This window comes from Desmodus rotundus, chromosome 1 (genome assembly GCF_022682495.2).
Source record: "Desmodus rotundus isolate HL8 chromosome 1, HLdesRot8A.1, whole genome shotgun sequence".
NCBI lineage: Eukaryota > Metazoa > Chordata > Mammalia > Chiroptera > Phyllostomidae > Desmodus > Desmodus rotundus.
Window position 1 is genome coordinate 28,842,173 of NC_071387.1, and position 26,767 is coordinate 28,868,939.

The window sequence follows — 26,767 nt, forward strand, 5'->3', positions numbered from 1 at the left end:
CCCTTGACAAGTGCCTTCTCCAGTACCCTGTGACCACGACAACACTAACTGAACATGGAGCCCCAGAGTGGGCAGGGCACAGGGCAATGGGGAGAGAGAGACAGCTGGAGGCCTGGCAGGGAGGTTGGGCCATTTGGGTTGGCTTCATGGGCACTAAGAACAAAGGCTTAGGGAAGACCCATAAGGCCCATGCTCGCCCCTCTAACACACACATAACGGGAGATGATGATTTGCTTCTGAGCCCACTTCCCCTTCTGGGCCAGCCAATTGGAAGCAAGACATGGTCGTGTTTGCTCTTTGTGCCCCTCCAATGGGCTTGACCCGGGGCGGGGCCCCACCATGTCTGCTGTCAGGGAAGGGAGTGGATGGGAGCTAGGTACCTGGAGACCGCCACTCTTGTCCCACTCACCGACATACCCAACAGTACCAGCGAGGCGATTCAGAACTCAGAGAGCGGCACTTTATTTTAAGACTTGATTTTTTTGCCATGATTTTCTACCGCTTCTTCCATAACGGTGTCGTCTTCTTCGATAGTGACCAGGACCTTCTTGCCCACCAGACTAAAGATGTCTTCAGGAGGATAGCCTTTGGGCTCGCCCACTTTCACAGTGAGCATGTCCAGTGTCAGAATGGTGCCTTCTGGGATTTTTACTTTGGCCACCACAGACTTGCCCAGCTGTGGATAAAATTAAGACTCAGTGCTAGTCTCACAGAAGTAACAAGTTCACGTTGCTTTACACTCAGGGTCCCTGACCAGTCTTCGCAAGGCACCTTGGGAACAGTGACCCTGTTTTCCCCCTGGCGCCCAGAGCAGTCACCTCCTACAAGGCAGGGGCTCAGCCGGCATGGGATGAACTCTGGTTCAGAGGAGGGACCTTCACAGTAAAATGCAAAGGAAAGGGCTCGGGTTATGTCACCAAACAGAGCCAGGTCCAAATCCCAGCTGTGGCTCAGTTTCCCTGAAAAATGGGAAATAATAGTGCCTCTATCTTATTGGATGACAATAAGGATTAGTGATAATATAGAATGCTCCTGATAAATAAAAATTACGTCATTTACTTCTGTCATCACTTAGTTCAGATCTCATTTTAAACATGGGGAAACAGGTCCACAGAAGGCAGGTGCCTTGGCTAAGGTTCCGAGGAGCTGGGTTGAGAACCTAGGATTCCTCATCCCTGGTCCACTGCTCTCAAGAGACACGAACTTTATGGCCGCCTTGCTTAGTAAATTGGGAATATGGAGGTCTCACAAGACAGCAAGTATGACTGCTGCTCAGGGGACAAGCAAGGGGGCCTCCGAGGACAGGGCAGACAGGACGGGCAGGCGAGCAAAATGAAGGATATGTGGGTATCTGAAGCTCATGACCAACATTTCTGTGTCTTGTCCACAGTGCTGCTGAACAAATTATGTACTATATTCCTCTCTATCATCCATGTAAGGGACAAGGAGTCAGCCCTGGAATTTGGTACGGAGGCAAATGTCTATCAATGAACAATGATCAGATTATACATCCTGTTATATTTCACTGTTTGCTCAGGGAGCCAGGAGACTTAGAACCGAATTAAGCACTCAGCTCTCATTCTGGTTTCTGGTACAATTCTCTCCCCTTTTGTCTATTAGGCAGTTTGTTTCTTTTTGCTATTATTGTTATTTCCTGGTGTCCATGCAGGTCTTTAATTTGAGGGATGTGAGTAGGGCGCCACTAGAATAAAAGATGATACCGCTCCCCTGCATGCCCAGTGACTGACCTTCGCCTTCACCCAGATAGCCCGCAGCGGACTAGGAGTGTCTGCACTCCTGGCAGCCCCAGGGCGCCTGCCTCTATCACTCAGAGGCCAGGATGGGTCTAGGCCACGGCTTCCAAGAAGCCCAGATGGTCAGTGTGCCAGACAATGTTCCTTGGCCTCACCGTCCCTTCTGTCTGAAGGTCAATGCTACACAGCTCAGACCGCTCCTGAGGGAGTATGTGCATTATTCCCCGACAACCCATGTGATAACCTGCCGCCCCCACCCACCCAGCGCCTCCCCTGATTAGAGATACCTCGATGTACCACTGGCCCTTCTCCCACTGCCTCACAGAACCCCCCAACCTGGATGTTTCTCGAGGCTTTCCTCTCCAAGGGACCCCAGACCTGGCCTGCCCGAGTGCCTCACGAGGCCCTGGACCCCACCACCACTGCTTCTGTGTCCTGGAATCTAGAGCTCTGGGGCCGCAGACTTCAGAGACTCAGTGAGAAACTGTAACACTATCCTAGGCCACCAGAAGAACTACCAAAGTTCCCTTCAGTAGGATGTGTCTCCCACTGCTGATGTGAGCTCAGAGAGACGCAGAGGGTATGAGTGATATTCCTTCATCATCTCACTGGCCTGGGCTCAGGCAGGGCAGGTACTGACTCCCCCAGCAGGTAAGCCACTCTGGCCCTCTCGGACAGTGGAGCCCAGCAGGGTCGGGCAGAACCCACCTTCTCGTTGCAGGCCATCTCAGAGGGCAGCAGCCGCTTGATTGGGGAGCCCATGGCCCTTTCCACAAGGCGCACGGACCGCACCAGCTCGGCCAGCTCCCCAGGCTCCAGCGAGGCAGCGTGGTCACTCCCCTTCCAGGTCTTGTCCAAAGTTATATGACGCTCCAAAACCTTGGCCCCCAGAGCCACGGCGGCCACAGATATTGCTATGCCTGTTTCATGCCCAGAGTACCCTATGGGAATGTCAGGAAAGAGCTTCTGATATTCCTTTAAAATAGACAAAGAAAAAAAAAGGTTAAACATTGTGGTGCTTTATGCATATATTCCAGAGTCAGGCAGACCTGGGTTGGAGCCCCAGTTTAGCCGCTCACCATTTGTGCAAATATGGCCAAGATTCTCAGGCTCTCTGGGCCTCTCCTCACTGGGGGTAACAATGGCAGTTAAGGGCTGCCACAAATGCAGGAAAAGCACTCGGCATGCTGCAGATGCTAAAAAACTGGCTACTGTCATCCAGAATGCATTTTAAGACTGTGTCGCACTGTGCAAACCACCAGGAATAACAGCTATAACTGGATGCCTAAACTCATTCAAAAAGCATCTGGCCCTGGCCAGGTGACTCAGTTGGTTGGAGCATCGTCTCGTACACCAAAAGGTTGCAGGTCTGATCCCTTGTCAGGGCACATGACTCGGTTGCGGGTTCACTCCCTAATCAGGACATGTACCAATGGATGGTTCTCTCTCTCTCTCTCTCTCTCTCTCTCTCTCTCTCTCACTCCCCCACCTCGCCCCCGCCTTGCTCTACCCTAAAATCAATAAACACATCCTCTGGTGAGGATTGAAAAAAAAAGGACCTGTCACATTTAATTAGCCCGAGCTGCTGAAAGCAAGTGTGCTATATGCACAAATATCACCATCAATAATATATACAGCCCAATCTCAAAACAATTCTTTGGTGGAAATGCTAAATAATTCATCTGTTATCTATAATTCACTGAATGCAACAAAAGACACTCTATGTTGAGTGAGTCTGGTCAGTGAGAGTGACCAGAAAGCATAAGTACACTAGAGGGACCCAGTTGGGGTTTGATGGAAGGGTAGGGCAGCTGAGTGGCAAAGGCCTTGAAAAGCAGGCTGTAGGGGTGTGTGATGGACAAGGAGTGCAGGTTGCCAGTGCGGGGAATTCGAACTGCTGTAATAGGGTGGGCTGGGCCCGAGATGGGAGGGCTGGCAATTTAACACTCGCTGTGCCCTGGAATCAGAGTGTGGACGGACATGAGTGCACCTCGCGTGGGTTTGAAAGGGCAAGGGGGACCACGCTACACAGAGGAAGAAAATCAGGAAAGCGTCTGGAGTCACGTATACTACATTGTTGATTACTGTAATCTGTGGGACGGGATTAAGAAAACATTCTTATGGTCCATAATTCAAAGGTATTTCAGCTTTTAAAAATCATATTTAAAATTTAAAAATAACAGCATTCAGAGATGGCTAAAAATAAAGAAAAGACTATCAATTGGGAGGTACAGAAAATTTAGGTAAAAAGATAGTGTCAGTTTTGAAAAGGTCACTTTATTTTAGTGAGATATGAAGACTGTAGCGACATGTATAAAAGCTTACACGTCAGGAAAAACAAAGTCCAAACCATACTGAAAGGAACATGTAACAGGAAAACTGGTCAACTGCAGTATCATGATTACGTGTGTGTGTGTGTATATTTAGAATTACACTAATATTACTATAATGTTTTTGCATGATAACTACATGTATACAGTTCTAACTAAGTTAAGTTTCAGTTGCTGATGGAGTTGGCCGAGACAGTAAGAGACAAAGAAGTCTGGTCCCAGCTTTGCCACCAAAGTGCTATAAGATCTCAGGTGAGTATGTCCTTTTCCCCTCTGGGACTAGACCTCACCATCTGTGATGGAGTTGGAGTAGGCAAAATCCTGGGGGAAAAGTAGCTCCCTCAAGGCTATCTCTGTAAACATTTTGGGCCTCAGGGATGCTCAGAATTACAGCAGAAAATTAACAGAGCTGGCAAGTAACACAGAGCAGGAAAAGCCAGAAGTTTCAAGAAGGTCGCCTACAACTCAATATGAAGAAAAACAAAAAGATACTTGTACACCAATGTTCCTAACAGCATTACTCACAATATCCAAAAGGTGGAAACATCCAAAATGTACATGGACGGATGGATAAACAGATTGTGGTATACACAGTGGGATATTATCAGCCTTAAACAGGAACGAAATGCGGCGCGTACTACAACAGGGATGAACCCGGAAGACATTATGCTAAGTGAAAGATGATACAAAGAGACAAATACTGTAAGACGGCACTTGCATGAAGGACCTAGAGAAGTCAAATTCATAGAGACATAGAGCCTGGGGGCTGCCAGGTGTGGGGGAGTGGGAAACAGGCAGTTAGTGTTTAATGGGTTTAGTTTCCGCTGGGGAAGATTGGAGAACTCTGGAGAGGGAGGCAGTGATGGAAGCACCACCATGTGAGTGTGCTGAATGCCACTGAACTGTGTACCTACGAATGGTGAGAATGATAAGCCTTTTGTTTTACCACACGTGCACACACAAGACAACACATTAGGAAGAGATACGAGCCAGCCATTCACAGCAGAGGGACCTCTAATGGCCAATACATACACATGGGCAAAGAAAATGTATATAGACAATTACAAGGGCTTAAACTTTATAATGGGTGAGATTAAGACTGGTTTGAAGAAAATTTAATGTATTACCACCCTATTCAGAATGCATCTGCCTCTTTAACTGCACAGTTGGTTCTAATTTGATTCTATAACAGCAAGATTGTCAAAGGAAGCGTGTCAGCGTTGGTTAGAATTTTGGCTGTAAGAAAGGCTATGTCTCCCCCACTGCATATGTCCCAAGAAAAGCCATTTTGCAGTAGCCCGCAGAGACGAGGGCCCGCCCTCCCGCTCACCGGGATGACGCGCAGGTTGGCATCCTCCGGCAGGAGCGGGTACGCGCTGGTGCACTGCAGGAAGCAGAAGTTGGGGTTGAGAGGCTTCACAAGCTGATAGACCTGCTTCATGGTGTCCATCGACTGCATCCCGCTGGAGATCACCATTGGGCGGCCTGAGTGACCCAATACCAACACCATCGTCACTGTCTTTTTAGTGGTTCTGATTCTCCCTCAAGAACACCCCAACTGTTGGTTCTGCTCAGTCAACCGAACTTCACAAACATCTCTCAAATATTCTGCCAGCCACTGTGGAGGAACAGAGGTGAGCTTGGTGGGTTCCTGCCCTTGACCACGGGAAATGCAGACTCCCCTCACCCCCCAAATTATAGTTTAGAAAAGTGAACTAAATTAAGGAGTCAGAGAAAGGTGAGCATCTCACTGGAGGAAGAGGCTGCACTGTGTGGTAGGGTAAGCACAGACCCCAGATTCAGAGCATGAGTGAGTATGAGGCCCAGAGCTGCCGCTCACTAGCTACCTGGCCTGTCTATGACATACTGTATTTTGCTGTGCATATTGCGCATGTTCTTACCCAAATTTTTGAGGGAAAAATAAGGATGCACGTTAGAGATGGGTAGTACCTAAAATACCTTGTATCTATTCTTGTGCTTCATAATTGTTACATAAAATTTCTTGTACCATAATACGTCCAAGAATAAATGCTAAAATTCCTTTACAATACAAAAAACAAGCATCTAAATATAGACACATAAAAAACTGAATTAAAAACTTAAAATGAAAGATTTTTTTTCCTGAAAGTTTGGGCCAGAAACATGGGTACACATTATATATGAGAGCACATTATACACGGCAAAACACAGTAAACATAAAGCATCATAATTACATGATCTGCTTCAGTCCCAGCACTGCTGCGAGAAGCAACTGAGATAACTCATGCTGTAAACCCCTCCCTAGAAACTGGAACGTGCATTACAGTATTAGATAACACACCCACAGACTATTTCCCAGTCGGAGCTTCCTCTAAGAGGTTTGACATACAGAGTCATAGCCTCAATTTCTTGCAGATTAAAAATTAAATCCTTATAATGGCTGTATCACCCTTAAATTCTTCCCTTTCAGGTAAGCACAAGAAAAAGTGGAAGCATGTGTGATTGAAGAGACTTTTCTAGAGTCTGATTTCATGAGAATCTTTTAGCTGCCACTAAAGGAGTAAAAATGTGTTTGGACTCCCTCAGATTTTATGACAAAAATTAAACACTCACCTTTCTTGGCTGTTTTTTCCAAATAAGGAAAATTGTTAGTGTCCCCAGATCCAACTTTGAAAAACGGAACGTTCAGTTCATGCAGAAACTCAACGGCCATCTAGAAAAATCAAAGGAGTTCTTTTTCACCACTGTTCAAAACCACTGCCCTCAAGACAGGCGAGGAGCCACACAGGAAAAGAAAAATCGCTCCTTGTACCAACAGGAGGGACTCTGTCAACAACTTGAAAGGAGGCAAAGATTTGTTATCAGTCATTTCATTCAATTTCAAGCATTCTTTCATTCATAGCCACCCATCCATTTGTCCAACAACATGGTGCGCCAGCCTGGCTGGCTACAGATTCCAGAAAAGAAGCAGACCCCTGGCCAGATCCTCTTCCCCAGGGGCACGAGGCCCAGTGAACAAATTCAAAGGATGATGACCTAATCTTGACCCAGAAAACCAGGCAGTGAGAAAATGAATGTCCCTCAAAAGGCCTTACCCTTTATGCAGAACCAAAAGCCAGGAAAAGAAGCCATTTCAATCCTTGCCAAAGTGGAAAAAATGGAGCATTTGACAGCCCAGCCCTGACACAGTGATCCGCAGCTGGCAGGGACTATCACACCCAAGCCCTTCAGACCCCAAACCCTGCTGCCCACAGGGAAACGCTCAGTCACTGCTTTTTTTTTGTTTTGGTGACACAACATCATTTGAAATCACCTACCTAGGGTCCTTCGCCATCCTTATCTGGGATGGATCAATAACACTGGCACATGTAGGAAACACTCCATGGAGGAATTGGAGGACCACAAGTTTTAAGAGTAAAATCCCATTTTGCTGGCAACTTACAAGAACTCCCAAACTACCTTTTGTTACTATTTTTTAAAAGATTTTATTTATTTATTTTTAGAGAGAGGGGAAGGGAGGGAGAAAGAGAGGGAGAGAAACATCAATGTGTGGTTGCCTCTCACGCACCCTGCACCAGGGATCCTGGCCTGCAACCCAGGCATGTGCTCTGACTGGGAATCGAACCGCGGCCCTTTGCTTCGCAGTCTGGTGCTCAATCCACTGAGCCACACCAGCCAGGGCTTCTTACTATTTATTAAAAGTTGAAGTTGAAAATCAGAAGTGGGAGAATCCATGTCTCGGAATATCTCCAAATATCTGAGTTCTATCTGTCCTTGAGTGCTGCCCGAGTTTGAGCAGTAAGTTCGGTCGCCTCGATGAGCTAGGTCAGTGCTGCTCAGGCTCTAACTCAGGTGCACGAATCTACCAGGGATCTGGATAAAATGAAATGCAAACTTTGATGATCAGTCTAGGCTGGGGTCTGAGAGTCTGCATTTCTTTTTTTTTTTAAATTTATTGGGGTGACATTGGTTACTACAATTATAAAACTGCATAGATTTCAGGTGCATTTTTAATAAGCGCCTGGGTAATGCCAAGGCTGGTGCTCCGTGAGCCACACTGAGAAGCAAGGAGCCAGGTCACCGTGCCTCAAAATCCAAAGGGCACAGGGGTGGCGAGAACAGTATGAAAAGGTCATTCTGCCAGCAGGCTCCTTAACCAACCCACTGCAGCCTAAGCTCCCGTCCATCTTCCAAGTGGGAGATAAGCTACTCCAATCACAGCGGCTGCCCTCAGAGAATAACTCTCCTCTCGTGTGAGCCCCCTAATACCGTCCTGGTTGGAGCTGCCAGAGAGCCGTGCAAGTGGCTAGCCAGCCAGTGAGCGAACAGTTCACAGTTTGCAGCCCCCACATCCAAGAGACACTGTCCGGTGAGGCCCAAGTGCCACTCACCTCCAAGTGTGCTAAGCCACCTTTGCTGCGATTCTTGCTGCCATTACCTCCCTTCTACTTTATTTCTTCCTCTTGTCTTTCCTTTCTGTATTTTTCTAGCTGATTCCTTCCTGTTAACCAGCCTTAGGATGGAACTGAAAAACATTCTTTAATATGTTTATTGAACAAAGTCAAATTTTTCCACACCTCCCACTCCATCTGGCAGATGAAGAAAGTGTTTTCTATTTTCAGAGGGAAAGCCCTATGCTAACTTTTCTTCTATCTAATGTTCAACTTTTGAGAAAGTGGCTTGTGATGAAAAAGTCCCCAAGGACATAAAGAGATGGATGAGTTCACTCAGGAGAGGTGCAGAGCAAGCAGGGGCAAGGAGGGGCCAAATGCAGAAAAAACACTTTGCAAAAGCTTACCTGTGGAGGTTGTAAAATTTACAATTTTGTAGTGAGAAAAAAAAAATTGGGCAAATTCTATCCAACGCATAGGCACGCCTCATTCTGCAGGCCTCCTGGAGAACCATCCCCACCTAGTGGCCATCTAAAAGACTGCCATTTCAGATTGATCTCTGCAGACAGAGTGCCAACTTCGGTCACTGGGAAGATGCGAGCCTTCCTTCCCCATGGCCCTGCCTCCTCAGGCTGCATCAGTGCCAGTGGCCCCCTTCTGCCCCCACTGCCCCCAGAGCCAGTGGACTCCTTGGCTTCCCCCAGCTCCTGCCCATCTGGCTCCCTGGGGGTGCAATGCAGCAGGCAGCCCCACAACTTCTCCCTCCTCCCACCCCACAGCAAAGTGCCGTTTGCCCTGGCCGGGTCTCTCAGTTGTGTGGAGTGTCATCCCCTACACCAAAAGGTTGCAGGTTTGATCCCCGGTCAGGGCACATACCTAGGTTGTGGGTTCAATCCCCAGTCAGGGTGTGTATGGGAGGCAACCAATTGATGTTTTTCTCACATCAACGTCTCTCTCAAATCAGTAAACATCCCTGGATGAGGATTTTAAAAAGCCTTTTGGAGTCCGCCCTGGGCATCCAGCTGGGTTAAAAACCCAGAAAAGGTCCCACCAGCAAACTGGTTTGGGTGCGATGCCGCTCTGCCAGAACTCCCTCTTCCAGGGTCCCTTTATTTGGGGGGAGGGGAGTTACCGACTCTAAATGAATTAACTAATTAATGAGAATCGATAATGTGTTGCCAGAACCCCCTTTCCATTCACGTCCTGTGAGAAACTTTGGGTCCCACTGCTCTAAGGGGTAACAGAAGAGAAGAGCTGGGGCTCTTCTAAAGCTCCTACCACTCCTCAGTTCGGGGATCCTGTAGGAAAGGAGAAAGAAGCCCGCAGTGATGAGTTAGAGAGGTGCCCAGGGTGAAGAATGACGACGGGGGAAGCATGGGACCAGAAAAAGGATGGGACTGTCCTCAGCCCAGCGGCCTGTCAGAGCGCACCAGGATAGGGCAGGAGGCACCCTGCTGGCAGGGTGGCCAAGGGAAGGAAGGGAGGAGGAAGGAGGGCATGGAGGAGACAGGCACTGCAAGGGAAGGGCAGCTCGGGAAGGACAGGTTATTTGTGTGTGAGGGGCCAGCTCTCTGGTCATAGCTGCCACTGGCTTTGTGAACCGAACTCTCCCTTTGGACCACAGGCATCTGCTCGTTTAGGTGTGTTGCACACACGTCTGTCAGCTTCCGACCAGGTGCTGCGGTAGTTTACTTGGCCTTAATAAAATTCTGCCACGCCTTGACCTCCCCTTAGCACACAGAGAACGCCCTAGGGCAGCACGCAGAGTGAATGCCCACTGTCCTTAAGGAAGTTAGAGCAAGCGGATAAGCACCCAGAGCCACTTGCTAGGTAAACACGAGACAAGGGACCAGCCCTCTTCAACGGCTGGTAGACAGGACATGCTGGTTCAGCAAAGGGACCTGCCCTGCAAAGCAAATGAACTCTTTTTTTTTTTTTTTAATTTTTATTGTTATTCAATTACAGTTGTATGCCTTTTCTCCCCATCCCTCCACCCCACCCCAGCTGAACCCACCTCCCTCCCCTACCTCCACCCTCCCCCTTGATTTTGTCCATGTGTCCTTTATAGTAGTTCCTGTAATCCCCTCTTCCCACTGTCCCCACCGCACTCCCCCCTGGCTATTGTTAGATTGTTCTTAACTTCAATGTCTCTGGTTATATTTTGTTTGCTTTTTTCTTCTATTGCATTATGCTAAGTGAAATAAGCCAGGCGGTGAGGGACAAATACCATATGATCTCACCTTTAACTGGAACATAATCAATAGAAGAAAAAAGCAAATTAACTCTTGTGAAGGCTCTTCAGAATGCATTTTTCCTCACGGCCTGTGCCCCAGTCAGTCAGGAGGCCAGTGGGGAACAAATGGCATTCGTAGGACAGAGGAACCTCCCTGCAAAGATGGTGTGAAGCAAAAAAAAACTCCAAAGCGTTGTAAGTAACAGAAAAACTATCACACAGTGGATGGAGGTCTTGCCCTGGCCTTGCACCCACAGGCTTATATCGCTGATTCCTCAGCCCAGCCCTGTGGGGTGGGCATCTTTATTGTCCCATTTTACAGATGGGGGACCTTCGGCTCAAAGCAGTAATGTGACCAGCCCGAGCCCACAGTGTCAGTGCCAGGACCTGAACTCAGGGTGGCCAAAGAGCACATGTTCCACACACCAAACAAGCTTCCTGGGAAAGCAAAAGGCTGCAGGCTGAGAGGTAGCCCCCAACTACTCATGCCCAGGCTCCTCCCCATCTCCCAACTGCTCCTGCTTCTCACCCTGAAGCCCCCTGGGAGCAAACAACCTGAAGAAGTGACTTTTCCTAAGCGGCCTCACAGATGCAAGGAGGTGCCCTCTCTCCTTCACAGTCCACACGCAGGAGCTCAGGTGCCAGGAAACGGACTGAGCAGAAACTGCCTTTGCTGATCTTACGGTGACTCGGGGCGTCAGAGCTGGCAGAGCCCTGGGACACAGGAAGAAAGGAAGGCCCAGAGCAGGAAAGGGACTGCCAAACTCACACTGAGACCATCTTAGAGCAGAGAAGGGCAGGAAGCCTGATGTCCGACCCTCAGCCCAGGCTGCCTTCCCCCGCTGTGGCTCAGGTCTGAGGGCGCCAGCCCTGTGCTTGCTTTACGTGATTGATCACTGAATGCTCGTGACCTGGCTACATGGGTCCAGGGACTAACCCACTTTATGGCAGAAGAAACAGAAGCCAAGGTAAAATAGCCTCCCCGTGACACAACGGGAATGACAGGCAGAACCATATCCAAACCAAAATCTAGCCCCGGAGTCCACGCGCCTGACCCTGGAGCACACAGCCGAGGCGGGCCCCACACAGCACGGGGCGCCAAAGGTTTCGGTGTCTACTCTCCGAAAAATAGAAGGACTCTAGAGAGCTTTGGTTTATGGAGGGTCTACCTATTCGTATTTACTGAATTCAAATGAAAAGTGAAGAATTTTGTTTTCTTTAAATTTTAAACTTTTTGAGATAATAGCTTGTAGCAGTAAGAAACAGTGCAGAGACGTCGCCCAGTTCCCGAGGGGTAGCAGCACCTCACAGAAACGGAGGCCAGCAACACGCCGGGACAGTGACACTGACACAGTCCGCAGACCTTAGGGTTTCACCGTCCTACAGGCTCCCATTTGAGTGTGCATGTACTCAACACTGTGTGACTTCGCCACATGCACAGACTCACGCCACCACTACAGGTTCCCTCGAGCTACCCCTTTACAGCCACATCCACCTCCCTTCCTCCCTCTCCCTAACCCCTGACGACCATTACTCTGTTCTGTCTCTATAGGTCTACTATTGCAAAAGTATTATATAACAGAGCCTTATGCTATGCAACCTTCTGGTTTTGGCCTTTTCACTCAGCGTGATATCTTTGAGATCCACCCAAGCCGCTGCATGTATTGACAGTTTGTTCCTTTTTATTGCTGAGTCGTATTTCGTGGTGTGGATGTACTAGTTTGTTTAACGATTCACCTGCTAAAGAATGTTGGGGCTGTTACAGTTTGGGGCTACCACAGATAAGTTGGTACGGACACTCAAGTACAGGTTTCTGTGTGAACATAAGTTTTCACTTCTTTTGAGATAAATTACCGAATGATAACCGGCAGGCCACATGATAAACAAGGCCTGAGCTTCCGTCCATCTACTTTTATAAGAAACTACCAGCAAACTCGAAGTGGGTGAATTACATCTCACTGAAGTTGTTTTTTTTGAAAGCAAACTGCCACATTCTTTTCTAGAGCATTCTACATTCCCACCTGCAACCTATGAGTGGTCCATTTTCTCTGCATCCTTGCCACAATCCGGTGTCATCGCCACTTTTTATTTTAGCCATATTGATAGTTATGTGGTGATACCACTCTGTGCTTTAAAACTGAGAAATTTTTAAATTGCAAACATAGCCAAGTGCAAAAGAAAAAGTAGATAAATTAGACATCATCACGATGAAAGATGTTTGTGCTTCAAAGAACACCATCAAGAAAGTGAAAAATCAGCCCACAGAATGGGACAAGCTTTGCAAATAATGTAAGAACTCGTATCTAGAATATACAAAGACAAATAATCCAATCTGAACATTGGCAGTGGGTCTGAACAGACATTCCTGGAGGAAGATGGCCAATGAGCACAGGAAACGATGTTCGATGCCATCGGCCACCAGGGAAATGAACATCAACCCAGAGTGAGACACCACACCTGCTGGGAAGTCTAGAGCCAGAAAATCGGGTGATGATAAATGTTGGTGAGGATGCGGGGAAATTAGAACTCTCACGCACTCGCACTGCTAGTGCAAATGTAAAATGGAGTAGGCACTTTAGAAAACAGTTTGGCAGTTCCTCAAAATAGTTAAACATAGAGTTATCATGTATATTCCCAAAAGAAATGAAAATATGTCCATATAAAACTTGTACATGAATGTTTATAACAGCATTATTCACACTAGCCGAACAGTGAGAGCAATCCAAACATCCATTAACTGGTAACTGGATAAATAAAATGTAGTATATCCATAAAAGTGAGTACGATTGAGCAATAAAGAAGAACTGATACGTGGTACAGTATGGCTGAACCTTAAAAACATGATGCCATGTGACAGAAGCCAGACACAAAGAACTACACGGGGTCTGATTCTGTCCACACGCACTGCCCACAACAGGCAAATTTATAAAGACACAAAGTAGACTGGTGGTTGCCTCGGGCTGGGAGAACCGGGTGGTGGTGGTGGAACAGGAATGACTGCTAACGGATACAGCTTTGCCTCTGGGCGTGATAAAAATGTTCTAAAATTGACTGTGGTGATGGTCATACAACTGTGAATGCCCTAAAAAAACTCTGCATACTTTAACTGGGTGAACTGTATGGTATGTCAAGAACGCTGTTAACTGAGAAAAAAAAACACCCACAGCACACCTTTCCTTAGTGGCAGCCACAGGAGGCACGTCACCACACATCACACAGCCTCTGGAATGTGAGAGAAAGACAGTGACAAGGGCAATACCATTTGAGCATCATGAAAAAGGTCAAATGAGTCCCCCAGGGGTTCCTGGGCCACACTTTGAGAACCGCTGCCATACCCTTTAATTTGTTTGTTAATTTTCGTTATTTTGGTTTGTTACTGTTTTTAGTTGCCACTCACTGCACTGACATTCCCAAATGACATTTTTTCCATTTCACCTGACTTTGGACTGAGTGCTAAGGCGTGGTCAGCTTTAGGAAAACTGTCCTGGGTAGGGGTGGGTGGTGAAGAAAAAGGAGGAAGCTCAAAGGCTCTGCTGGGCTCTGGGAAGCCACACACACACACACACACACACACACATACGGACTGACACTCAGGTGGCGGCTGAGGGACCTCAGAAAGCACAGTGCACCGGGCTTCAGATCTGCCTTCAAGACCCCTTTCCTGGTCGTGCGGCACTGTACAAACCTCCCCGCCCCCCGAACTGCTAGTTCTTCAACTGTGAAATGGGGCACAGTAGAGGTAAAATACGTGACTGTGTGTGAAGATGCTTTGTAAACTATAATGTATAATTCAAAAGTAGGACATTCTAATCGTTAAATGCACAACGAGATCTGAAGAATGTCATGTTTATGAATTAAGGAATGAACTTGGGCTACTGAACTGAAGCCTAGACATGTCACGTTTCCCAGAGGCCTAGGTTCTCTGCCTCCCCACCTTTTTCTAAACTACCAATGGCTGGGCTACACTTAAGTTTCTTGGAGCTCAATTTACAGACACATGCTGGGGTGGCACAGAGGATCGGAAGCCTAGAGAATGAACTGGGGTCACTTCACATGTTCTGGATGACTGAAAGAATCCTGTTTCAAGAGCCACACAAATGTTCTGAGGTGTCATCTAATGATCATTTCTGCAAAGTTATCTTCAGGAGACAACTCAAAACAGAAAAAAAAAAAAGTTCATCTCAGCATTATTTATAAACACAAAAAACTGAAGGTCATCTGCATGTCCAAAAGCAGAGAAATGGTTAGTATGTTATAAGTCTTCGAAAAAAATGTTACACTGCTATGAAAAACTTTACGCACAAGATGCAGGGAGTTATATATGTCAATTATATCTCAATGAAGCTAAAAATAAAAACAAGATATGGGTAAAAGCTTCCCGTATAATGTTAACTGGGAAAAGCATGCACAGAACTGAATGCTCACAAATATAACCACCACACAATAAAATATGCATACAAAAAGACTTCGGGAGGAAATACATAGAAAGAGTTGTCATATAGAGATTATGGGTCAGTTTTTCCCCCTTTTTCCTCCCTTCTACACTTTCTGTGATATTACATTATTTTTTACAGGTAAAATTGGTTTACATTCAGAGAAAGAATACATGAAGGAATCCTGAGGCAGGTCACAGAGCAGGTCAAACCCGAGACCTGGTACCAGCCAGGCTCTTCCAGGACGTCAGCATGGCCATCCCGTTTGCCACTCCCTTCTGGATGACACCAGCACCACATCACCCAAATCAGCCAAGGCCACTCAGCAAGGGGCAGAGGTTTCCTGACTCCTAGTCCAGGTCACTTTCCATGGGGGGGAGAACTGGCCCAGTGGGGAGGGTGGTGAAGAAAAAGGAAACCTGGAGGGACTCTGGACCCCAGTGTGGCTGCCCCCTGCTCCCAGAGACAACTCGTTTTGGAAACTGCGGTGCTCTTCCCACAAACTCGCACTGGGCCTCAGCTCCCTCTGGCCTCCCGTTTAGTTGGACATTTATCTAGTTAATACTATGGAGAGCTCTAGGTCCAGAAAGCATAGAAAAGTCTAAAGTGAGCTAGGGTTGGAGTGAGCTCTCACCCAAAAGCCACCAGATCGCCTGCTGTCCCCTGGGTCTGCTAAAGTAGCAAATGACAGAGTGGCAGAGGGCTCACCTCATCCATGCCAGAGGCAGTGAAGAAGATGCCAACCTCCTTGGCGTATCTCTGCAGCTCCCTGTACTGGTCATGGCTGAATTCCAGGTGGCGCTTGTGCTCCCCGTATGTCTTCCCCCAGGAATGCTTCGAAGTATATGGCCTCTCCAGGGCTTTCCGATTGAACTTGTACTCCAGCTCACTCTTCTGGAATTTGGCACAATCGGCCCCACACTCCTGCAACATACATCAGGCTCCTGTCAATGACTTGTCGTGGATTCTCAGAGAGAAATGTTGGGGACAACGGCTATGACATCATTATCTTTAAAAACAATGTCAGTTGACAGAGGTGGTCAATAACCTCCAAAGAGGAACAGGAGAAGCAAAATTCTTAAAGAAAGAAAAAGCTGGGGAGGGGGCTTCCCCCCCTTAAAATGTAAAAAAGGCGGGGGTTGGCTTTGTTTTGTGTTATAAAATTATAAGTAATCCAACAGTTAAGGAAGATTTTAAGTTGTGTAACTCAGCAGAAGACAGTAAAATGAGCACTGGACCAGAATTTAGGAGAAAAATCTCAGAACCTGGCCCTAACTCTTGGATCAGTCACTTCCTGTCTCTAGACTCAGCTTCTCCATCTATAAAACGTTCTGGGCTAGCTCCAGGACATGCAACTGTTCTGAGGAAGCCCTTAAAGGAGAAACTCTGCTTTTAGCTGTTTTGCACCTGTGCTTTTCTGCACGGCACCTTGTTTGAGCAAGAGATTCCGGGGCAAAAAGCAAACAAATAAAACTTAGAAATGCCCCAGCCTTACTGTAATATGAAAGCTAGATTGTCTGGCTATCAAAGCTATAATTGTACTGCCCGTCAGCACAATCTCTCAAAACTGTTTTTTAAAAACCACTCAATAGAAATAGTAAGGAAAACCTCTAAAGGGTCATCTTATTGACATTTCTGCAGACACGGCAGTATCGTTGCTACGGAAAACCTTGGCTCCAGAAATGTCTGTGCTAAGAGTGCGGGTCCCGCTCCTGGAAAAGTCCCAAGACGGCACAGTCAGGCCACGATACTGGAAAGAAGTCAAAGAACATTAGACGTGAAAGCGACATAGGATAACACAGTTCCCATTGTCTAGAGGAAGACTTCGAGGCCCAGAGCGCATGACCCAAGTTGCACAATGAGTCTCCAGCAGAGCTGGCCAGATCACTTTCCTCAAGGCTGCGCATGTGTGTCCTGGCTCAGGACTGCAGCCTGGATCCCCGCTACACCCAGGCCCCCAGCAAGCTGATGAGGTCCTCTTCGCAGCGGGACACTGGGGCTCCCTTTGCTTCTCACCTTTATCTCAAGACTTTCACTCAAGACAAACCTCCCATTTACAGGAAGATGATAAAAGTGAAGTAGCAGAAACGACATTCCACGTGACAGCAGTGGTACCAGAACAGGTTCCTCTTCTTTTCTCAGCTTCTGTCCTAAAGGTGAGTGACTGCCTTAGCCATTTAATGCTACGATAAACTCGAGGCTCAGAAAACACAATCACTCTGTTTTACTACAGTGCTATGGTTTCTTTGTTGAGGGTTTTACCGCTTCTCTACTAGCAAAAAGCAAACAGCAGAACTTCAGGATGAGCCAAGGTATCATGTTCCATTTCCATCAAAACTTGAAAGTTAAAAGTATATTCAATTAGCAAATCCCTAATTATAATAAATTTATATTATATAATAAAATAAAAATAATTGAGCCCTGATCGGTGTGGCGCAGTTGGTTGGAATGTGGTCCCCTAGACCAAAAGGTCGCAGGTTCGATTCCCGTCAGGACATGTACACCTGCTGCCATATAGCACACAGTTTCACAGCAAAGTTTTGTTTTCCTAAGTAAAAAGAGTATACTCTACAATAGCATAAGTAGTATAGTAGTTACATAAACCAGTAACGTAATCATTTCTCGAGTTTTATGTACTGTGCATAACTGTATGTGCTATACAGTTGGCACTCGAACTTCTAGCATTTTGGTACCAGCGGGGGTCCTGGAACCAATCCCCTGGGGACACTGAAGTTTGGGGAAAGTTTTAAGCAGATTTTCAACTGCGTAGGAAGGTGAGGGTCCACACCCCTAACCCCCACATTGTTCAAGGACCAACTGCTTTTATCCAACGGGCAGTGCGGTGGATTTATGTACCGCAGCATCACCACACACAGGCAGGGTGCACTGAGCTGCAACAGCAGACGGCTGCGACGTCAGGAGGCGACAGGAACTTTTCCGCTCCGTCACAATCCGTTTGATGGGAACCCCACTGTACGTGCCACCAGCTCTCGACCCAAACATCAGTCTGTGGAGCGTGGCTATATGGAACCCCATGTGCCAAAATCTATGCTGTGCACTGTACATAAGTTACCTCTCCGGATCCTTCTAACTCTGAGCTGAGTACCATTATCATCAAGCCTGCTTTTCAAGTGAGGCACTGAGGCTCTCGGAGATTAAGTATCTAGCCCACATTCACACAGCTGGAAAGTTGTCAAGTCAGGATTTGAACCCAGAGTCCTGGTATTTTAACCATTTCACATTCCAAACACAAGGAATAGCAGGCGAAAGAGACAGCAATTTCCAGAAATTTCCAAAAATTCCTGCAAGTAATTCAACGTGGCTGGAAGATGTCAGAGATAAGTAACAGGCAGCAAGGGGCCAGGTCATCAAGGTCTTGAAGACATGAGGAAAATGGTTCTTTTTTTAAAATCTTAACTTGCTTCCTAACTTAAATTTTTGAACTTTCCCGTCCTGCATCAATACCCAGAGATCTATCAGTTGGATGTATGTCAATACCCCAACATACATCAAACCTGACTGCTCCCTGAAGGGCTCAGGACATGACCAGACGCCTGGCATCCAACTGAGAAGCATCCTGAGCCAACTAAGAATGCAGAACTGATTAGTCTCAAGGATCTTTATTATAAGAACTCCAAACTTTCTTTTCTTCTTCAGAACACATCTGGATTTTTGCCTAATTGTGTTTCCAAACTCTAAGACCGCTGAGTAACTCTTTGTCGTTTATTTCTAGCCAAAGCTTCCCGATGACTCTTTTCGAATTCTTGGGACAGAGGGTTCCGACTTTACCCAAGGTCGGTGGGAAGCCACTGAAGGTGTCAGCAAGGGGTACAACCTGATCAAACCTGTGTTTTAGAAAGACTATTCAGGAGGGGGAGAGGGAGGTCGGCACAGGAGAGTCAGGGTGGAGCAGGAATGAAGAGGATTTCTAAAAATTCAGAAATGGACCAGGCAAGCAGGACGCCAGACCAGATGCAGGGCAAGAGAGACAGAGAAAGGTGGTCCCGGCTCCCCGTGACCCTTCCCCTCTCCGGATCCCCTCACCCCTCTCATCTGGAGCGCTCCCCTCACCTTAGCCACGCGGATCATGCGCTTGGCCACGTCCAGGTCGCCCTGGTGGTTCTGGCCGATCTCGGCAATGATGAAGCAAGGGTGCTGCCCGCCCACCCAGCGCCCGGGACACAGCTCCAGCTCCAGCGGCATCGCTGCTGCCGCGCTGCCTAGCCACTCCACTCGCCTGGGTCCCGGGGCCGCGCACTCTGATCCCTGCAGTCGGCAGCCTGGAACCCACACGTAGCCCCCGCCACGTCAGCCCGCGCCCGCTGCGCAGCCAATCCCCGGGCTCCGACAGCCAATCGGGGCAGGGGGCGGAGCTTCTCCCCGGGAGGGCGTTGCCGTGGGACTGGGAAGCTCGGCTCTCAGGCCTTGGGCCCGGAAGTGTGATCCCTGACGGTGACAGGGTCACTACGGGTGCGGCTGAACAAACATTCTCGGAAGGGCTGACGCTGTCTTCGCAGGACGTAGACTAGGTCCAGCTCCCAAAGGCAACGGGAGAGCGTGCCCTACAGCAAGGGGTCCCCAACCCCTGGGCCACGGGCTGGTACCGGCCTGTTAGGAACCCGGCTCACAGCAGGTGGTGAGTGGCAGGCAACTAGCGAAGCTTCATCCTGCTCCCCATCACTCGCATTAACGCCTGAGCTCCTTCCTCCCTGTCCCCCCGCGCCCTGTCCGTGGAAAAATTGTCTTCCACGAAACTGGTGCCTGGTGCCAAAACGGTTGGGAATCGCTGCCCTACGGTATAATGGAAAAAAACGGATTCTGGATTTAGAATTACAGCGCTGGCTCGAGCCCAGTACCTGCTTCTAACTAGCTCTCGATCACGAATGCATTAGTCCTTCCTGAGATTCTTGATCATGAGTGCGTTAGTCCTTAGTGTCTACAAAACCTTCATCAGAGTACTTGACCTGTGGTACTTGGCCCTGAACTGCTTTCCAGCCTGGGAACCTAACTCTGTTGGGTTGCAGGCAATATTGAGATATAAGGGCCAATTTGAAAGAAAACGTAACATTGATTTCCAGCTTGACTTACCAAAACTGATGAGCAAAGTAACGACAATAACAGAAAGGAGAGGAGGAGACCTCTCTTGGGTGGAAGGTGAGATGGGTAGGTTTGGGACATGCAGGTGAAACTGTCCACCAGGCAGGAGGAGAGGCAGGTCTGAAGCTCAGAATAGAGGTCTGGGGGAGAGAGAGAGATCTGGGGGCCATCCTGAGGGAGGAAAAGACCACAGATACCTTAGAGTGCTGAAGGAGAGAGTGTGGGGAGGGATAAATAGTGTGGAGGAATGAGCCCTGTGCAGATGCCTTGCAAGGAATGAAGAAAGGGACCAGAAGCAGGTGACACTCTCCTAAGGAGGGGAGACTCACAGGGTCAAAGGCCCAGAATAATTCAGGAGAATGAGGAGCAAGAACCTGGGGGGGGAATTGAGAGAAAGGAGGCCACTGTTCACAGCAGATCGGGTGGCCAAGGGGAGGTGAGGAAACAGAAGGGGTGAAAATAGACCTTTTCTTGGGGGAGTTCAGTTGTTAAAAGCAATGGAAAAAATGGACCATGGGCTAGAGGAGGTCCCAGAGTTGAGGGGTTCCGAAGTGCATGTTTGGAGGCCAGGAGGAAGCAGCCAAAGGGAAGCAGGAGATTGCTGCAGAGCTCATTCATCCGTGATATGTGGGTGTGCTAGACTAGACGGCAAGTGCTGTATGTCTCTCAGGTTTAAATGGCCTTTACACCTGGCTGAGGCGGATCAAAACACCCTGGTGACAGGGAAAATGAAACCCAACAATAAAGTAACTCAGTCACTTTTGGCTAAAGAAACCATTATGGTTTTGCTTAGCTTGTGGATAAGCGGAAATTAAGTTTAAAGGGGAGAAAGGAGAAATTATGTTTTAAAATACATTTATCCCACAAAAACAAGTTAGGCTGATGTTACTTGTAATTAAATAGGAGCTTCCAGTAAATTAAAGTAGTACTACTTTACCTTACTATAATAAAGAGGAAAGGTTGCAATTTTCATTCCACTCTTGTTCGTTATTTAAAGTTCCTGGTAGCCCTGGCTGGTGTGGCTCAGTGGATTGAGTGCTGGCCTGCGAACCAAAGGGTCTCTGGCTTGATTCCCAGTCAGGGCACATGCCTGAGTTGTGGGCCAGATCTCCAGTTGCGGGTGCACAAGAGGCAACCACACATTGATGTTTCTTTCCCTCTCTTTTCCCCTCCCTTCCCCTCTCTCTAAAAATAAATAAATAAAATATTTAAAAAATAAAGTTCCTGGTAATTTCTGTTGCTCTCTCTTGTGCTTGGACAATGAATCAATGTTCAGTCTGTCAAAACAGATGAGAGCATGTGGGAAGATCTTTTAAACAAATTAAAACCAATGAGGGATATTTTTTTCTCTCTATTAGCAAGAGAGGCGAGGAAGAGCTTAGCTTTGGAGAAACTAGGGTACCCAGAGTGCTGGGCCATGGGGATCAAGGTAGAGAATGAGGGCACAGTTCCCAGACCTGAGACCCTGGGTTCTGGGGCCACAGTGGCCAGCCTGACTGTGTTAAGTCCCTCCAGAAGTTGGCTCCTGCAAAGCCTCCTCCAACCTAAGATTCCTGCCTAATTTTTTTTATCCTTGCTCATGGATATGTATTATTAACTTTAGAGAGAGAAGAAGGGAGAGAAACACAGGCGTAAGAGAGAAACATCAACTGGTTGCCTCCAGCACACGCCCTGACTGGGAATCGAAACTGCAACCTTTTGGTGCATGGGGACGATGCTCCAACCAACTGAGCCATCTGCCTAATTTTTCCCACTCTGTGCTCTTAAGTTCTCATAAAGGTTCATGTTCTCTCACTTCCAGACTTTGGCACAGGCTGGTTCCTGAGCCTGCATGCTCCCCGCTCCTCCACCCCCACCATACTGAGCCAGCTTGGCCTCCTTCTGCAGGTCCTTCAGCCTAGGAGGCACTTCCTCTCAGCACTTTCTCTGATCTCTCCATGGGGTCTTCTTTACCCACTTATTACCCTTTATGGTAACTGCCTCTTTTCCTCTGTAGTTCCCTCTACACCGAGCTCCTTTGAGTTAGGAAACATCTAGAGCACCTGCTAAGCTCTAAACTGCAAAGCCCTAGCAGTACAATAGGGAACAGGACAGACCAGGCCTGTGCCTTTTATGTTGCTTGAGCCTGGGGTTATACTTGTGTCCTACAGGGCCAGGAGACCCTTCAGAGCAGGGTCTGGACTTGTCAGCACTTAGTAGGTACCAATAAACATTTTCTTAATGAGCAAGTGCTCAAAAGGAGAGATGACAATGAAGACTGAGGCATAACTGGCTTCATGTTTACTCCCCAGCCACATTCAGCCTCTTAGGGGAACACAACTGCTCCCCCCAGTCAACTTTCTGGAAAGTTTCCCTGAGGAGGAAGGGGAGTATTGATCCACACAAGTTCCCCAACCCCAGAGTGGTAGTTTTCAGTATGGAGTGCTCACTTTTTGCCCACCCCTAAGCATTAGATGGTTCTAACTCCAAAAACTTTAACTCTGTTCTCACCTGTCCTGAGCCTTTGGAAACAACAGGGTCTTGTTAGCCAGCCTCTACCTTGCTCCTAGACTGAAGAGGAAGAAACAGGTTCACTAACTTCCTCATCATTGGAGCCAGGAGCCAGAGGGCCTAAGGAGGCACATGGGGCAAAGAATACAAACTTTGGACTCAGGCAGAGCTGGGTTGGAATCCAAGCCAGATCCAGCGTTTACTGGCTACCGGATTTTGGGTAAGGCCCTTCACCTCTAAATCCCTTAGTTTCCACATCTGTAAATGGCGGTTGCAATGTATTATTTCGCAGGGGAAGGAGGTTGAGGTTTAAAAATGAATCCTTCTCACAAATGGCCATCTGCTCCCTTCCTGACTTGCAGCAGGAGTGCCCCCTAGTGGCAGATACACATCCTGCTCATGCTCAGGTCCTGGTCATGAGACTGCAATGCTACTTACCAGAAGACTGACTAGTGTGACTAGTAAAACATTCTAGGATTCCTATTGCAGTTTTTGGAAAATACCTCGTTTGCTGTCAGTCCTGGGGGTGCAGCCGTCATTCAGCCTTTCCCTAATGACTGTTCCAGCTTCCAGTCTGGTCTCTTGCTACACTGAGGTCTCTCTCTTTCTCTTCTGTTGAGCCCAAAGCACAGCTGACATTTTCCACCAACCCCCAAACCCTTACCGCTCCTTGGTAGGGTGCTGGGGTGACTGGGAGCGACGGCATGTGTTAACTACTAGCACCCCTGTTGCTGTTAGAACTTGGCGTGGACCACAGACGTACACAGCTGCAAGCTCATTTAGCTTGGGCCCTGTATTTTTTTTAATCCTTACCCAAGGATATGCTTATTGATGTGATGGGGATGGGGGAAACATCAGTTGCCTGCCACAGTACCCCAAAGTGCCCCAACTGGAAATCAAGCCCGCAACCTAGGTATGTGCCCTTACTGGGAATCAAACCCACAACCTTTTGACGTACGGGATGACTCTCCTACCAACTGAGCCACCAGCCAGGGTTGGGCCCGTCGTTTCAGGTGAGGAACTGAATGAAGGCTCACAGAAGAAAAGGAGGCTCCGAAAGGTCACATACCAGCCAGTTGCCAGGCTGGGGGCTAGAACAGGTGTTTGGATTGAGGTCTCCCTCCCAGCTCCACTCTTGCTTTCTCAAGGCTGGGGTGGGGGTGGTGCCACAATGAACACACACACACACACACACACACACACTCCAAACCCCTCCTAGCCTGGGGTCAAGCCCCTTCATCAGAGTAACTTTCAATGTCATTATCTCTTCCCTATATGCCCTCCCCAACACGGCTGAGACAAGTTGTGAAGTGAGTTGTAAGGTCAGAGATCATGGAGCTGACCTAATTGGCTCCGGGAAGAACTTCTACACTTCCTGTAGTCTTGGCGGTTTTCCTGCAGAGCAACTGTTGGGCTGGCCAAAGCTTAAGAGGGCTGGTAACTTGACTCCCTTTTCAAACTGTCAACACAGTGGTATCATCAGCCTCATTAAAATTGATGTCAGCACATCCTGACAGGGCTGGAGAGAAGAGAAGGTCAGAGCCTAAGGGTGGAACCTTTGCAGTCCTCTCACCTTTCTCTGGCGGCAGGGTAGTGTACCCCAAAGTGCCAGAGGTGCAAAGGACTGACCCTGCTGTAACTACCCTCACGTGTGATGGAGGAGTTCTGGTGATGGGGTGGGGGACCAGCATCTTACATGAGATGGTCTGTCTGCATTTCAAAAAGTGTCAGTCACTCTTCAGGTCCTGGATTCCTGTAGCAGGAATTGAATTCAGGGTAAGGGCACAATGTTAAAAACAGCTCGTCTCTCTGCTGTGCCCGTTTCCTAATCTCCACAATGAGTGATGGTTCCAACCCTTTTATTATTAAAGGACAAATGATTCCAATGCAATCATGATTTCCAACATATCACCGAAGGACAGGGCTGTTGCTCTGGCTGGAGGGCGCTGGCAAGTGTGAAAGGGATGCCTCTTTTAACCACAGAGGATCGAGTCGGGACTAGTCATCCAGCCCATCACGGTTCCCATTCAGCTTATTTTATAACTCAAAAATGTGATGCGAAAGCTGGAGGCAAACCCATTCGAAGATCTCCTTCACAATGGGACGCAGCTCCAGAAACAAGGTCTGCTCTGTGAGCTTATCACCAATAGATTTGCTTCTTCAAGAATTTAAAAATTGTCTTTAGTCAAGAACAGCTGAGCCTCAGAGGCCTCCCACAGGTCAGAATGCCACAGGCTTCTGGATAACCTAATTTTTTTAAAAAACGATAGAAATGAAAACCTGGCTTGGTAATTCCCTAGACATACTCGCTTACCACGTATAGTCCAAGTTGACATTTATGAAGTGAATGCACAAAGTTTGACCTTCAAGGCTCTCTAGGGTCAGGTCCCAAATTACTGGTCCAGTCTCACCGGCCATTCCTCTTCTCATTCACACAGACTTGCCTATTTTAATCTAAATGTACCCAGCAATCCCTACCCCTCTACTCATCATGCTCCTCATATTTCTCTATTCCTACTCCCAAACCCCATGCCTATTTGCTCATATGGCTCAAATACTTTCCTTTCTAGGAAACTTCAGCAATCCTGCTAGTTGGGTGCCACCTTTCCGGCCCCTGAATTATCCTAACACTTACTCTAGGTCCTAGTAATATCTTCGCTTCCTGCTCTGAGTACCCAAGGGCTGGCTTTTCTCGATCCCAACCTCCCTCCCTCTCGCCCAGCCATGAGCCTGGCATATCCTGGGGGCTTGGTAGATATTGGAAAGTTCTGTAAACTTGAAAAAGCAGGAAAAATAATCAAAGTTACTGTTTCATATTTGACAGCTGCAAAGCCTAAGGACACTTAGGTTACAGAAGAAAATGCTTTAAAATGTACTGAAGGTTTGCCAAATGGCAGATAAGTCCGGTAGCGGGAGAAAATAAAGTAATATCTGCTAAACCAGAAATCCAATTTTCTTGAATTTCCTTTGCAAAAAGCAAACTCCACTTTAGACTTGAGACTTCACTTTTAAAACACACGATTTGGGGGTTCCAATAACACTACATAACTTTTTCTAGATACAAATTCAAATTAGATTCCAATTTCTAATATTGTATTTACATGCATAACATCCCCTCATTCTAATGGTTTTACTAAAGCAATCCTCCAATCTTTCACTATAAAAATATTGACAATGCATCATCATGCATGTGTGACATTGACAATGTCACACATCTATCTATTAAATGGGTGAGTCATTAAATGCAGACTGTAGAATATCTTACCCCTCCCCCCAAACCCTATTTAGACCTGTTAAGAATAGAGAAAATTTCCATCTTTTGGAAAAGCCGAGTTGACCTCAGGCTGTGCCTACCAGCTCTTCTGAGAGGCTTTTCACATGTCATTCCTCCTTAGCACGCCTGTCTTGATAACAAACCTTACTCTCTGTTCACCTGTCAGTCAAACCCTGCATGATTCAGCCATGGTTCAAAGCCCATTTTCTCCTTCAGACCTTCCTGGCATTGAGGGTCACAGACCATCAGTGCTGCAAGGCTTCAGAAGCCATTTGGCCACCCCCCAACCCCCAATTTTATAGACTGGGAGGTGATCTAGAGTTCAACACAAAGTCACCCAGGAAATCAGTGGCAGAGCCGGAACTAGAATTCAGATCTCCTGGGACTTGGGGTGAGGCCTTTTCCTTTATTACACTGTCTTCTTTTCCTTAATTCAACTATTATGCGAATCTAACATCATTTTGACTTGCTTTCAGGGGCTCTAGAGCACTGAATTTCAAACATTATTGTTAAAAAGTCTACTTCATTTACTCCCACAGTCATCAAGAATGAAATTAGATATACATGCTTCAGATTCTACACCCGTGCATTTCCCCTCAATAAACACTAACATAAAAACGCCAAAGAAACCAGTTCTTTAGTGTGTTTTAACATGAGCTTACAATTGAAGTCCAATTTAAAAATGTAAGCGTACAACTAGTCTTTACCAAAGAGGAACATGTTTATTTCACTTAAATTCTTAAAAATACTTTTTGGCAGTTGTCACATAACATGTCCTAATGTAAA

At 47.4% G+C, this 26,767-nt stretch overlaps 1 protein-coding gene across 1 annotated transcript; it reads right to left on the reverse strand.

Moving 5' to 3' along the window:
* Window positions 1-446: 446 nt before the first annotated feature.
* NANS (N-acetylneuraminate synthase) lies at window positions 447-19,408 on the reverse strand. The gene is made up of 6 exons (XM_024560111.3): window positions 19,192-19,408; window positions 15,829-16,044; window positions 6,677-6,776; window positions 5,415-5,569; window positions 2,463-2,729; window positions 447-676 (listed from the first exon to the last, which is right to left on the reverse strand). Exons 1-6 carry the CDS (start codon window positions 19,321-19,323, stop codon window positions 467-469), a joined length of 1,080 nt encoding a protein of 359 aa, XP_024415879.1. The 5' UTR covers window positions 19,324-19,408; the 3' UTR covers window positions 447-466.
* Window positions 19,409-26,767: the final 7,359 nt, after the last annotated feature.